Below are 16,095 nucleotides of genomic sequence, written 5' to 3' on the forward strand. Positions count from 1 at the left end.
GATCTCAAGTACTATCGCTGCCATCTCCAGCTATGACTGGTGAAATTCCTGCTTCATACACTGAAAGGGAGCACAAGTAATTCCCTAAAACATTGCACTAGATGGACCAATTCACTATAAGGCAACTTCTTAAATTTTTGTGGTAAATTGTCCTTCTCAGTCAATACTGTCTGATGGTGGCTGCAGGAGTGACCAATGATGGTTGGCTATTTATCAGTGTAAGATCCAAAAACACAGGTTCGAAGAAAGGACAGGTTTGGCTTGTGCGCAGCGTACACACAATAACCAAACCCTGTCTTAAGCTACTTAGAGGAAGAAAATTAATGTGACAAACCATCCTTGAATCCAGTTGCTATGCCAGCCAATGTTTTGACTATAGGAGGACAATCTCCTATTGAAGGAGATGCTTCCAGATTCTGCCTCCAGTTCAGATTAAAAAACCTCATCTTGACAAATATTTTGTTTCCAAAGTACCCAGAAGTGCATGTACCAGATTTCTGAACACAGCAGGGCAGATGAAAGATATGATTTCCACACAAATGGCTGCAGGAAGGCACAGCACAAAATGAGATAAGCCCACTCTCAGTACTAACTCTTCTGAACCACAAAAATGTGGGAGGAAAAAAAGAATTTTCTTCAAGAACTCTGATTTTATGCATGTCAGGTTACTGTGAAATGCTTAAATATTTGTCTACCACCTTCTGCAGTAAATGTAAATGAAGTGGGCATTTCAAAGGTATTCTTCCAAAGAAAATAGCTACCATGTAGGTGGCTTGGCATCAGAAAAATTACAAGACGTGAGTGAGCGCCGACATTATATCTTACACATGAGTGCTGAGAGTTCAGAAATATATATAGACGGGTGTTATAAGAAGTTTATAATTAACCACGTAGGCTCATTAGGTATGATAATAGGTATTATAAATTATGTCTATGTAAAGGTCAAGGGCTCCATCAGACTAGCGTTTTAAAGCAGGCAACCCCCCACGCACATTCTTAGCACCATCTACCTCCTGCAGAATTCTGGGAAATGTAGTTTGGGAAGGAAAGGACTTCTCTGCCTGAGAATTGCAAAGGCCTCAGCCTAAACCACATTTCCCAGAATTCAGCAGAAGACCGAAGGCGCTAAGGGGACGGGGCTGTAAAATGATAGTCTGATGAAGAGGGAAATACTTTAAGTCCCATGTTATTTCTTCTCTTTTGTCTATGAAATATCTGATTTCTTATCCATTATTCAGTTAGTATCTCTTCCAATACAAACAGGACACTTTGTTTTCTCCCAGTTTCTTTAACATGTATTCCATAAAGTTTGCTTGATATGATGTTTAATATGATCCAAAGGTTATGATTTTCCATTATCCTCCATTTTAGAAAAATTAGTCTTCCTTCTTTATATTTCATATGCACTAATATTTCTATATTTCTATAAACTGTCATCTTGTTGCAACTGTGGCTATTTTATTCTAGTAAACCTTTATTCTGGTTTGGATGAAACCACTAGCTATGCTTTCCCAAACCAGGCAAGGGATGCATCTCTATGGAGCTAGTTAAAGAAAGCAAATCCCTTGACGATGAAATTAAAGGTACATCTACACCAGTGGTTCCCAACCTTTTTTTGACAAAGAACCACTTTGATCAGGAACCACTTTGATCAGGGTCTACTTGATCTGGGACCACTCTCCAACATTAGTATCAAAAGGGTTACAAATTAGTTTTTGGTCGACTTTAGATTCGGTTGGGAGTGCAGATTCAGAAAATTGCATTGAATAGACCACATCAGCTATAGTTTCTGATACAGAACACATGCCATGGTCAGCAACAGGGAAGGAGTGGTAGGCAGTGCAAAAGGAGTGGTAATAAATAAAATAAAATAAATGAATAAAGAAGAAGGGGGTTCACGGACCAGATTTTCATCCTCACGACCCACTGGTGATCTACGGCTCACAGGTCCAGAACCACTGATCTACACTGAAGAATTAATGCAGTTGGACACCATTTTGACTGCCAAGAGTCAATGCTATGTAATCACAAGAGTTGTGGTTTTTCAAGTCTTTAGCTGGCTGTTGCCTCATCAAACTGTAAACCTCAGAATTCCATAGCATTGAGCCATAGCAGTTAAAGTGGGGTAAAACAGTGCAGATGCACCCTGGGATCAATGAATTGCACCCAGATGCTTAGTGCAGAACCAATGAAATCTGTAGGATACCCAAAGATTACTGTAAACATGACTAAGTCTGGATCTAACTTAATTACTTACTGTTGATCAAATTAAAATTAAATTGCAACCAAGATGCTGAGATCCACAAGAGAGACCCTTTTTTCAGTTCCACAGGATGGTTGGGCCTCTCTTGCACCTAGATCCTTATAGTAGACTAGGTCAAATGCTACACAACACCAATAGCCAGCTATAATGAAGCCCGATAGTTTAATTGGTGTCAAGTCGGATTTATATAGTGATAACAAGGACATCTGAAGCCCTAAAAGTCTCTGAAAAGAAGTGTCCTTCTAACCACTGGCCCGGCTTAAGAGGTCAGTTTCTCTACTGTTTGTTGTTCTGGAACATCCCCAGAGTCTTGATCCAAATTAATTCCCCTGCTGGAGACAAGTGAGGATTGAGTCACAACTGGAACTCATCAAATACTTTTCAGTAAAAGAATTGTTAGTTAAGTTTTCCATAAATCACCTCCTAACGTCAATTTCCTGTTGATTTTAAATTAATCAAGAGGAAATTCCTTCATAGACATCTGTTAGAAAAGTAATAATTTAATTCAGATAAATTCAACCTCAGATAGACAAAAAATATTCCTATCCAGCAGAGCCAGCCACAGAACTTGATCAGGCTTGTTTGTTTTTTGCTGTGTGTATTTAAGTTGCTTCCAATTTATTGTGACTCTATCATGGGAGGTTGTTGGCAGGCTTTGGACTGAGCGGGTTACTGTTGGCTTCTTTTACAGCTGAGGGTATAACTTGCCCAAGATCGCCAGTTGGTTTCCATGGCTGAACAATGATTTGAACCCTGATGCCCAACAGTTCTAGTCCAGCACTCAAATCATTTCACTGCACTGGCTTTCCTTGGTCATAGGTGGTAGTTCAGCAAAAGTTGGAAAAAGCTGGAATCCGTATTGCAGGAAAAATGGCTCTAGGAAAGCAAGGCAAATTGATATACTGGCAGTCCCCAAGTTACGGTTCTGTAGGCTGAATTTGTATGCACATCGAAAGAAATACATACTTTAAGCATAACACCAGCCAAGGATAAGTCTTTGAATACCAGACTCTCTTTGTATTGCCTTGATTGTGACTTTTCTTGCACATACAGTGAGGTCCTTTTACAAATGAAACACTGGACCACACAATCCTTTGATCTGACCCAGCTGTGCCATTTGGAGATTCATCTTGGGGAAGCATAACTTTGCTACAGTAACCTTTCCAATACGGCTATCTCTGAAAACTGTTAATGTCAGCAAGTACAGAATACATCCCTGGGGCCATTCGTTTGTACATCCAAAAATGACTTATCACAATAGTATTCAAAGAACTCTAGTTACAGTTAGATGACAGTTCAAAAGTGCAGATGGTAGATTTGAAAGAGGGGAAGGAGATGTGTTTAATAAGCTGCCTCCTTCCAGTTTTATTTGTCCCCTAAAAGGGAGGCTGTATTTGTTGCAGGTGCCATACCAATGGAAATTTATTTATTTATTTGCTTTATTTATATCCCACCTTTCTCACTCCATTAGGGGGCTCAAGGTGGCTTACAACTCCAGCAAAATTCAATGCCACTTAAAACACAGCCATAAAACATAATTTAACAACTAAACAATTAAAACAGTTAAGCAAATAAATGCCATATAGACCCCCTTTTTAGGCTGAAAAAGCCTTCCTCGGCTTATACTCAAGTCAAAGGTATTTATTATTTTACTCTACTTATTATAGTTATTATTACATTTACATTATTTTACTCTAGTATTTTTATTTTTATTACATTTATTATTTTACTTTATTATTACATTTATTATTTTACTCTATTATTGTTATTATTACATTTATCATTTTACTCTATTATTATTATTACTATTATTATATTTCAATTATTTTTCTCTATTATTTTATTACATTTATTTTACTCTATTATTATTGAAAGGATACATAAGCACATTTACATTGAAGAAGGTTACAATAATGGTTTAATCACAGTTGGACAGTCTTATCTTAAATTACAGTTTTATGTAAATATTCAAAAACATTTAAACTACTGATGCCTCAATTAATGTAATTTTATTGATATCTATTTTTATTTTTTGAAATTTACCAGTAGCTGCTGCATTTCCCACCCTCGTCTTATAGTTGAGTCAACACATTTTCCCAGTTGTTTTGTGGTAAAATTAGGCACCCCAGCATTTATTTAGGTCATCTTATACTCAAGTATATATGGTACTTTAATTAATAACAGAGTTAAAAACTTATAAAGTGCATAGTACCATTCCTCCGTAATCCTTGCTCATAATCTTTAATTAATCTCCTATCTATTCATATAAAAATAATGTGTTTTTGTGCACTGGGTTACATTTGTGCACTGGGTTATAGTTGCCTTTGAAAGGAAGAGATACTGTTTTGATTGCTTGAAATAGTATGGGTTTTTTTCAAATTAAAATATCCAGATAGACATTTTTTCATTACAGGCAGTCCCCAGGTTATGGACAAGATTGGTTATGTAAGTTTGTTCTTAAGTTGAATTTGTATGTAAGTTGAAACAGGTATATTTTTAAGTGTAACTCGAGCCAAATATGGATACCATGGGGAAGGATTAACATCCCTGTGGAGTTTGTTTTGCTGTATGTGCCCCATTCAGAAGATTTCACCTCACTTTCTGTCCCTGTGAGAATTGGATTTTGAAAAAATCCGCTTGTTGTGGAAACAAGGATTGCTGAGAAAGCTTTTCTGCATGATAATTTCTTAACTGTGAATTGTTTCTAAGCAGGATGTTTGTAACATACCGGTAATCTGTTTTGCTTCTTATCTGATAGTGCATGTGCACTGCCAAAAATGTTTACCTCTTTGCTTTCACAAGCTTTAATAGAAAAACCTGAGGGCGGGGGGGGGGGGGCATTTAACTCAGTGCCTAAGAACACATAATTTTTATATGACGTATAGTGAGATGAATTTCCACTGATATGGCACCCGCACTACTGTTGTAGATCAGCCTGAGGCTGATGGGTTCACTGATGATTTAGAGAGGATTGTGGGATTTCCTGTGGGATTTCCTGGGACAAGAAGGGATGAAGATTCAAGCCAGGGAAATGTTGCTTTTCTCTGTGAGTAACCTTATTTGGAAAGTACAGGGCTTCAAGATCAGCCAGAGGAGCCAGAAACTGCAACATTAGATAAGGAGTTGAGTGAGGAGCTAAGTGATACGGAAGGCTCCCAGGGAAAAACACCTGGAACAACTGAGATCAACAAAAGTCTTTATTTACAGATCAGAACAGAAAATAGGCATTGTAGGTCAGAGTGATTATGTGGGAAATTGTGAAGAAAATTCATGGGAAATGGTATGCTTTCATGCATGTCTATTAAAGAGCCAAATGTTTACCCAAGGGGTTAGTTCAGGCAACGTAGCATTCAAGTGAGAAGCTAGTGGTGAGTTCTATAGTTCTTGTTCCAAGTCAAGCCTTGTTTTTGGATTCAAGTATTTCTGGAAGTTTCTATATTCCTGAATCTATATTCCTGTTCAAGTTTTACTAAGCATACCGTTTGCTTGTGCTGCTCTTGTGATTGTTGGCTATTCCTGGACCGTGTTACCTTGAATCAGTATGAGACATTTGGATTCTTGCTGGATTATCACCTATTGCTAAACCTCTTTGGATTATACATCTTCTTTCTTTATTCCTGATTTTTCATTTACTGTATATTCTGGCATATAAGACTACTTTTTAAGCCAAGAAAATCTTCTCAAAAGTCAGGGGCCGTCTTATAGAATCATAGAATCAAAGAGTTGGAAGAGACCTCGTGGGCCATCCAGTCCAACCCCCTGCCAAGAAGCAGGAATATTGCATTCAAATCACCCCTGACAGATGGCCATCCAGCCTCTGTTTAAAAGCTTCCAAAGAAGGAGCCTCCACCACACTCCGGGGCAGAGAGTTCTACTGCTGTACGGCTCTCACAGTCTGGAAGTTCTTCCTCATGTTCAGATGGAATCTCCTCTCTTGTAGTTTGAAGCCATTGTTCCATTGCGTCCTAGTCTCCAGGGAAGCAGAAAACAAGCTTGCTCCCTCCTCCCTGTGGCTTCCTCTCACATATTTATACATGGCTATCATATCCTCTCTCAGCCTTCTCTTCTTCAGGCTAAACATGCCCAGCTCCTTAAGCCGCTCCTCATAGGGCTTGTTCTCCAGACCTTTTATCATTTTAGTCGCCCTCCTCTGGACACATTCCAGCTTGCCAATATCTCTCTTGAATTGTGCGGGGTCGTCTTATACGCGGGGTCATCTTATACGCGAGAGTAGTCTTATACATGAGAGTAATCTTATACGCTGGAGTAGTCTTATACACAGGAGTGGTCTTATACATGGGTGTAGTCTTATATACTGGAGTAGTCTTATACACAAGAGTAGTCTTATACGCTAGAGTAGTCTTATACGCTGGAGTAGTCTTATACATGGGAGTAGTCTTATATGCTGAAGTAGTTTTATACGCGGGAGTAGTCTTATACACGGGAGTAGTCTTATAGAGCGGGTGCTGAAACTTCCAATCGTATTGGAGAATCTGTGGTTGCCGCATATGGTGGGGCGAGCTCGAAAATGGCAGTGGCCATGTCCCTGCCGTATGCAGCGACTGTATGAAAGCATTAAGGGCAACGCTGCACAAGTACGGTAGAAGAAAATCCATTCATCAGGATTCGTGGACTTAACGCAGTCTCGATGGTGAGGTGAAGGGGTGCCTCACCAGGAAGGTGTAAGTGAAGGGCGGAGCAAGCTACAGGCATCCGGGGCACCCCGGGTATGGAAAAAAGAGATAGAGTGGCTCTGGGCCCAACAAACACACTTCTTTTACCTGTCTGACCTCCTCCTCTGCCTCTCAGATCTCGCTCCTGAAGACTGCAGTGAAGCGGTGCAGGTGCACATGTGCGAGATCTGAGAGGCAGATAAGGAGGTACAGTAATAGGAAAATTACCATATTGAAATCAAATTTGATGCTTTAAAAAAATGGTGTGCGTTGGAAGAGGGGTAGTCTTATATGGTGAATATATCCCAAACTCTATATTTTAACTGGAAAAGTTGGGGGTCGTCTTATACGCCCAGTCGTCTTATACGCCAGAATGTACACTACTTTTAATGTGTTTTTCACAATAAATTGTTTGCTTATACTCTGCACTCTTGTGCGGTGCTGCGGCCATAGGCGTTTCCAGGTGCGCTAACACAGGCTCACCTTTGGAGCACTGGAGGAAAGTGCAACTGGAAGCAGGCAGCTCATTAAATGCCATTGTTCCAGATCTCCTTCCCCTCTTTCAAATCTTCCATCTGCACTTTTGAACTGTCAGCTAACTGTAGGCAAAGTTCTTGGAATACTATTTTAAAAAGTTATTTTTTGGATGTACAAACCAATGGCCTCAGGGAAGTATTCTGTACTTGCTGACATTAACAGTTTTCAGAGATAGCCGTATTGGAAAGGTTACTGTGGCAAAGTTATGCTTCACCAAGATGAATCTCCAAATGGCACAGCTGGGTCAGATCAAAGGATTGTCAGTCCAGCACCAGATGTGCAAGAAAAAAAATCATAAACAAGGCATTAGGAAGAAAGCCTGGGATTCAGATATGTTGGAGCATGCAAGGAGTCTGTGTGTGTGCGTGTGTGTGTGTGTCAACTGTAAAATAAGATGCATGAAGCTGGTTGGTCAGGCAATGCCCAGGGAGCAGGCTAAGCCGGGGACTTTTGGATACTGTTACATTTTTGTCCAGGCTTGTGCTATGCTAGTATTCAGAGAAGCAGAGAGAGAGAGACAGTTTGAAGTGTGCTCTTCCTTCATGAGTTGCTGAAGGAGTTTATCCACATGGACAAAGAAAGACCATTTTAAATCTCTCATAAAAGGACATTATGTGAGTTGATGCAACTGATCACATTGTACATATGTTGTTCTGAATGATGAAGAGTAAACTACTATGATACTGTGTGGTATATTTTCTTTCTCTGGCAAGGCAGTATGTGGGCTGATCAGACGTGACCTACACATAGTTTATTTTACCTTATGCCAGATAAATCACCTTTTATTGACCAAGAGGATTGTGTCTAACTCAGGACTAGGGAAATTTGGTCATCAGGATGTTGCTGGACCATAATTTCCTCTTTTCCTTGGCTGGGGTTGGTGAGAAAGGCAGTTCAACAACATCTGAATAGCTAGGAATTCCCTTAAAGCCAGCTCCAAAATAGAGAGGAAATTTGTGCAGAAGTGGCATGCACATATTTACACACACACACACACAAGAGTCAGGTTTGCAATGTCATGTTGTCACAATTTTGGTGGAAACTGTGTCTTCTTAACTGACAGGGCACTGTCATTTGGAAATGATATAAGGGATTGTAAAGACCATGTCCAAATCCATCTAGAAAAGGCATGGGCAAACTTGGGTCCTCTGGGTATTTTGGATTCCAACTCCCACCATTCCTAACAGCCTCAGGTCCCTTCCTCAGCGGCTAAGGGGGAAAAGGAAAGGGCCTGGGGCTGTTAGGAATGGTGGGAGTTGGGAGTCCAAAACACCTGGAGGGAGGGCCCAAGTTTGAGCCCCTGCTCAGCTCTGGGAACTTGCCAAGTGACCTAGGGAAAGTCACAATCTCTCAACCCCAGAAAACACCGTGATTGATAGCCAGAAGTTGGAAATGGGAAGGCATCAGAGGCGGCCCTAGGTAATTTTCAATGGTAAGCAAACAGTATTTTGGCACACCCCCCCCCCCAACCAATCATTGATATATATTTTCTGTTCATCGTGGGAGTTCTGTGTACCATATTTGGTTCAATTCCATCATTGGTGGAGTTCAGAATGCTCTTTGATTGTAGGTGAACTATACATCCCGGTAACTACACTTGCTGCACTTGCTCCCTTGCCTGGCCCACTTTGGGTCCGGAGGCGTGCCTGAAGGCCCCGGCGGGTGCACCAAAAGTCACCTCTTCTCCTGACTTTCTCCTCAGCCATTGAGACCAAGAGAGAGAGAGAGAGAGACAGAGGTGGAGATGCCCACCTTTCCTGAAGGCTAGGCAAGACTCAAGGGCCCGGCCCCTTTGGGAAGAGGATCGCCCGGCAGCAAGGCAAGAAGGCTGAGGCTCCCCCCAGACTGCTAGGGCTGTTGTGAGCTGAGGGGGCGCTCCTCAAGTGGCATTCGATGGACATTTACAGAGGCGCCTCTGCACCCCTGGCAAAAAAAGTGTTCTGCGACCGCTTACTTCGCGTAATGGATGAGCCGCCCCTGGAAGGCATACAATAACAAATACAAAAACACACAGAGAGAGACTGCTTGTGCGGGTGGAGTGAGACTCCTTGCAATCACAACCTTGCAGGCAAGGAGGGTTTCACCCTTTCTCTCCCCCTACAGTCTGTGAACTCAGCAAACTTGGCACAAAAACCTGCACAGGATTTTCCTGAAATGAGGACCAGGAAAGGCGGCAAAGTGCTACAACCCTTCACTAGCCCAGGCCCTGGCTCCAGAAGATGCCTCCACTCTCTCTCCTCTTGGTTATTATTCCCTTTTCTGCGTGGACAGCGCCAAGTTTCCCCTAGCCCCGAGTTAAACACGGGCTTGCAAAACAGGACAAGATCATCAACGCTTCCCAAAAAGGATGCTATTTGGAGAGGAATCGGGCTTCCAAATCCCCCAACGCTTGCTACAATAATAATGCCGCAGAGTCCTAAAATGAGATGGAAGGGGCAAGACCAAGACCAAGACCACCATTCCGCCCCCGAGGGATGGTCCTTCCTTCCTCCCTCCCTCCCTCCCTCCTTCCCTCCCTCGCTCACCATGGCGTCGTAGCGGAGGAGCTCCATGAAGCGCACCACCTCGAGCCCCTTGAAGTAGGAGAACCAGACGGTGCCCTGGTACTGGTCCCCGGCGTCGAGGAGCAGGACGTGTCCCCCTCCGCGCCGGATTTCGTTCACCTTGGCGGCCCTGCGCGCCACGCCGCCGAAGCAAGCCCGCGAGCCCTCCGGGCACTTCCCGGAGTCGCGGCTGGTCTCCTCCACCCGCGCGTGCACGTCGTTGGTGTGCAGCAGCGTCAGCTCCAGGGCCCCGCGCGCCCCGCACAAGGCGCCCAGCAGGCAGCAGCACCAGAGCGGCAGCCCGCCTCGCCCGCACAGCCCCGGCCTCGCCATCGCTCTGGGCGCACCAGCAGGGCTTCTCCGCCGCGCGGGCTTCGGCACCGACGGGGAGGGCAGGGCAGGGGCGGACGGGCGGACGGGGCCCCAGTCGAGGCGCGCTCCGGGCGGGGAGCGGCTTTATCAGCCTCCTCCGGCTGCTCCTCCCTGCCTTGCTCAACCCTGCCCTCGCCCACGGACCAGGTGCCCTTCCCTCGCGGCGGCCTCCCTGGACCGAGCTGGGCGGTTCTTCCATGGACTCGAACTGGGGGAGGCAGCCCGGACGGGGAGGACCTCCACGCCTTCATCACTTCTTCCCCGTCTCCTTCTCCTACTACTACTGGCCCTCTGTTTAAAAAGTTTGAAGACCCCTGCCTTATCTTCTTCTCCTTATTGTCTCCTTCTCCCGCTCTTCTCCTCCTCCTCTCTTTCTCCTTACCTCTTCCTCCTTCTGTTCTTCTCCTTATCTCCACCTTCTCCTTCTGTTTTCCTTCTCCTCCACTTTATTTCTTTCTCACCTTTCTCCCCATAGGGACTCAAAGCTGCTCACAAATAAACACACCTCATGAAAATTTTAAATAAGACAGATACAAAACTTTTAAAAACCCAATGAAATATTTTTGGGGGATACAATGCAAGAAACTCCATTTAAAATTACATTCAAAGCCAACCACCCCCCCCCCCCCCCTCCAGCAAAAGTCCCACCCAGCAGCATTCCCCCTGCCAGTCCCCAGTGCTGGTGGCAAAGAAATGCCGTGACCTGCCCTTTCCTTCAGTATGTGGGCTCTTAGGGTACACTGAATGTCCTTCGTCACCAGTTTGACTGTCATGGTTCAATGCTATGGAAACCTGGGAGTTCCGTCCTCATCTAGGTTGGAAGTGTAGGTGGCAGCTGTGACTTTTCCTTCATTATCTATATGCCATGTGCCTTTCCACTGTAGAATTAATGCAGTTCTACATCACTTTAACCACCACGTTTCAATGTTATAAAATTATGGGGGCTGTAGTTTTACAAGGTCTTGAGCCTCCTCTGCCTCCGTGAACTGCAACACCCATGTTTCTGTACCACTGAGTTAAAGTGGCGTCAAACTGCATTAATTCTACAGTGAAAATGTGCTCATAGACTCATAAGAGTTGGAAGATATCTCAAGGGCCGTCCAGTCCAACCCCATTCTGCTAGGTAAAAATACAGACTCAAAGCACTCCTGACAGCCATCCAATCTCCCTTTTAAAACCTCCAGAGAAGAAGTCTCCAGCACACTCTGAGTCACCATATTGTCAGGAAGTTTTTCCTAATTTTAGGTGGAACTTCTTTTCCATGTTCTTGTCTCCAGAGAGCAGAAAACCAGACTGCCCCCTCTTCAGTGTGATAACCTTTCCGATATTTACACATGACTATCATGTCCTCTTCTCAACCTTCTCTTCTCCATCTAAACAACACCCGGCATAGGGACAGCTGGCAACTGGAACTCTCCCATCCGGAATTCAATTTGCAAGTCCTTGTTAGAGTTTGCTTTTGTCAGACCAAGTCAAGCTGCGATTACCAATAACCTGACATATAAAGGTTATTGTATCTCACTCCCTCCTGACTTCCTCTCACATATTTATACATGGCTATCATGTCTCCTCTCATCCTTCTCTTCTTCAGGCTAAACATGCCGAGCTCTTAGCGGTTTAAAGAGCTGAGCATGTTTAGCCTGGAGAAGGCTGAGAGGAGACATGATAGCCATGTATAAATATGTGAGTGGAAATCATAGGGAGGAGGGAGCAAGCTTGTTTTCTGCTGCCCTGGAGACTAGGACACGGAACAATGGCTTCAAACTACAAGAGAGGAGATTCCATTTGGACACGAGGAACAACTTCCTGACTGTGAGAGCTGTTCAGCAGTGGAACTCTCTGCCCCAGAGTGTGGTGGAGGCTCCTTCTTTGGAAGCTTTTAAACAGAGGCTGGATGGCCATCTGTCAGGGGTGCTTTGAATGCAATTTTCCTGCTTCTTGGCGGCGGGGGGGGGGGGGGGGGTTGGATTGGATGGCCCATGAGGTCTCTTCTATGAAAGGATGCATGTCAGTGGATTTTTCTACCTTCCCCTCTGCTGGTGGCTCATCTTGCCAAATCCTTAAGCCTAATTTTGAGGCATTTTCTGAAAATGTCCATTGTTGCAAAACAACCCCTATAAATAAAAGTATCTGCTTTCCAAATTCTGTGTGACAACTTTCACCGTATAAGGATGATCAATCACTAGACAAATATACAGAAGGTAAATCACTCAGCTAAGGCAATATACTATATGATGGACTGAAGTGACATTATCTGGTGCAGGAACCTGTTTCACTGCTTTTGTATATGCCTTCAGCGGCTTTTTACATTCTTTGTATGTGTGCAACTGTGCATGTATGAAAGTGGACCGAATACAGTCACCAGCTGACGTTATGTATTGCAGCAAGCACAGATTTGTAACCGAAGATTATAAATCTATATCTGCTCCATATTCTACACAACCATAATCACACTACTTTTACATCTAGAAATGCCCTCCCAAATGTATTATATCAGGTAGCAGCTGCACCGAGTGAAGGAAAAAGCTTCAACTGGCAATGATGAGATCTCCACGCCAGTCCCATCAGCAGGCTGAAGCAGGACCCTTCTTGCAGTTCTTTGTCACTGATGGGGAAGGAAGCCTGAACAGACCTTCATTGCTCAGTGCAGCTGCTGCCTGATAAAGTAGAAGATTCTGTGAATGGTGATGGGCAGGAGGGGAGTTGAGTCAAGGGACCTTCGTTCAGGCATGGGCAAACTTCGGCCCTCCAGGTGTTTTGGACTTCAACTCCCACAATTCCAAATAGCCTCAGGCCCCATCTTTTCCCCCCTCAGCCGCTTAAGTGGCTGAGGGGGGAAAGGAAAGGGCCTGAGTGTGTTGTCGCCCCAAGCTGTTTCTTTGGCAATGACGTGTCTCAGCTCACCATCAGCTTAGGGGATACTGGATTGCCTTTTTTTTGGAACAAGGAGCCCCACAGAATTCATGTCCATGCTGTTGCTTTGAGGAAATAGTAACAATTTATTAACAGAACTTGGGCCTAACTCCACCCAGGCACTAGCTTTATTTCCCCACAACAAAATTAGCTGAAGCTACTGGTTAAGATTAGTTAAAGCTACTGGTTGAGGTTAGTTAAAGCTATTGGTTGTGGTTATTGATAGTGAAGCACAACTGGTTAAGTTAAATTGATTTGAAATGGCTTGTCCATGACTGAATCTCTGGGACTGACTGAAGACACATCCTGTCTCAAGAATTCCCTGGTGGTCTATGCTATCAAATGGCTCCTTTACCTCAGAAAAGGGGTGTGGCCAATGAACTGTCACAAATGGCTCCTTTTCCCTCAGGCAAAAGGGGGTGTGGTCAACTAACTGACACAAAATAGCTCCCTTTTCCTCAGACAAAAGGGCAAACAAAATGGCTGGCACAAACCAGGAAGGGTTTTCCTAAGCTCCACCCTCATAAAAACCAACATAAAAGTAACTGCTCTAAAACTATGAGCAAGAAAGCTAGACAAAGGATCTGGGACTGGTGTATTTCCAGCACACTGAGGCTGTTCAGAATTGTGGGAATTGAAGCCCAAAACACCTGGGGGGCCCAAATTTGACCAGGCCTGCCTTAGTTATGCATTCATTATGCATTCATAACTTTAGGCAATGCAGAATATGGACCATGCCCATTCCCAGTATAAGATGCTAAGTATATGCAGTAATATGATATAGATTATCACAATGGAATTCCATTGGAATTTCAACAAGAAATCAAAAACATATTTCAGGGATCCTTGAAAAAATCTATTTAGTTAAGCTAGTGTGACAGTAGTTTAGAAACCGTGATCATTTAAGTGAACCCCCCCCCCCCTTTTCCTATCTTTTTTCTTAATCTGCAAGATATTTTTATACTGTGCACCACAGTATTTGAGTCAATGCTACTTTATCATGTTGTTATTCTCCATCTTTGTATATCTTGGGGTTTAACAAACATTTAGAATCAGTACTGCTGACCAAGTGATATTTTTTCTGACTCAGTTTTCATCAAGGTAAAAGTGGTCAGTTATCCCATCACCTTCTACTCCAATCAGGACCAGAGTGTCTTCCCTGCAAAGGTCTTATGTGCCACTGGAAGCCCACCTTACCTCTGTCTGTTGACTTCTTATTGCTGTGCCCCCTTTTTGGGAGTGGTTGCAGACTCTCTGCTGTAGGGTTGCCAGGTGTCCATTATTTTATTGGATGTCCTTTATTCAAGGACAACTCATCCTTTCTAGGTCTGACAGCTCCGACATATAATAAGGGGCGCCTCTTATTTGAGTATTGGAAGTGTTGAGGTTGACAGGAGATGTGATAGCCATGAATAAATATGTGAAAGGGATTTTCTGCTGTCCTGAAAATTAGAACTCAGAGTAATGGGTGCAAATGACAGAAAAGGGAGATTCCACCTGAATATTAGGAATACCTTTCTGACCGTTAGAACTGTTCAGCAGTGGAACTCTCTGCCTCAGGGTGTGGTGGAAGCTCCTTCCTTGGAGGCTTTTAAACAGAGGCTGGATGTCCATCTGTTAGGGGTGCTTTGATTGTGATTTTCCTGCATGGCAGGGGGCAGAACTAAATGGCCCATGTGGTCTCTTCCAGCTCTATGATTCTTTTGTATAAGACCAGTGGTTCTCAACTTGTGAGTCCCCTGATGTTTTGGCCTTCAACTCCCAGAAATCCTAACAGCTGGTAATCTGGCTGGGATTTCTGGGAGTTGTAGGCCAAAATACATGGGGACCCACAGGTTGAAAACCACTGGTATAGACTTAACAAGGTACCAAAAAGTCTGTATATTGTGCTATGGGCTTAGAGTAAGACAGAAATGTGTGTACCATGTACAACCAGCCTTTTGTATCCATGAGTTCAACTTATCATGAATCACCTCTCAGCAAGGAATTCCCCCAGGCAGTAACAAGGCAAACTGTCAGGCCATCAAATGCTAATCAAGGTAGCCAATTGAAACATTCACACCTACCTCAAACAGACAAGAGTTCTTTCTCTCACCCTGGACTTTCCACAGATATATAAACCCAATTTTCCAAGTTTCCAACAGACCTCACAACCTCTGGGAATGCCTGCCACAGATGCAGGCGAAACATCATTTCCTAATTGGATCTATTATAATAGTATGGGAAAAGTTTATTAAACAGCAAAAACGTTGTTTTTGTGAAACATCTTGAAGCACATTTTGCTGTAATCTTTCAATGAATATCTTATTGAGTCTCAACCAGTTCAACACAGTTTGTGGCAGCCACAAAAACAAAGTTTCTGGGAGCATGACAACTACTTTCAAAGTCAGTACCACACAATTAAACAGGAAAAACCACCTTCAAACCAAGTACAGGGGAAAAAAATCAAATTTTGTTACATTCTGTAATTTAGGAATTTGCACAAAATGGTGATTCTACAGAGAAACACATGGGTGTATTAAGTGACTTACTGATTTTCAATTCTTTGTGCCATGAATTTTGACTGTGTCTTACTGCTCTTTTGAGAACATGGCAATTCTACTCAGAAGGGAGAATTAACCCTGGCGCCCAAAGAGTTTGTGGAGCTGGGGTGTTAAGGAGAGATGAAGTGCCAATTGTTGACAGTACGCTGGTGTCGAGAATGAGGGAAACAGGAGAACAGAATCAGTTGTGATAGGAAAAATGTGCAGGAGTCGAAAACCAATGTGATTGGCTAACTGGAGTTGCGCATTGC

General features: G+C 43.4%; 1 protein-coding gene across 1 annotated transcript in view; it reads right to left on the reverse strand.

Moving 5' to 3' along the window:
* The window catches only part of NT5E (5'-nucleotidase ecto), a 39,601-nt gene extending 29,233 nt beyond the window's left edge, over positions 1 to 10,368 (reverse strand). Inside the window, exon 1 of the mRNA XM_060752989.2 lies at positions 9,999 to 10,368. Coding sequence (XP_060608972.2) covers positions 9,999 to 10,349 — 351 coding nt within the window. The 5' untranslated portion in view covers positions 10,350 to 10,368. The remainder of the gene's footprint in view (positions 1 to 9,998) is intronic.
* Positions 10,369 to 16,095: the final 5,727 nt, after the last annotated feature.

This window comes from Anolis sagrei, chromosome 1 (genome assembly GCF_037176765.1).
Source record: "Anolis sagrei isolate rAnoSag1 chromosome 1, rAnoSag1.mat, whole genome shotgun sequence".
Taxonomy (NCBI): Eukaryota; Metazoa; Chordata; class Lepidosauria; order Squamata; family Dactyloidae; genus Anolis; species Anolis sagrei.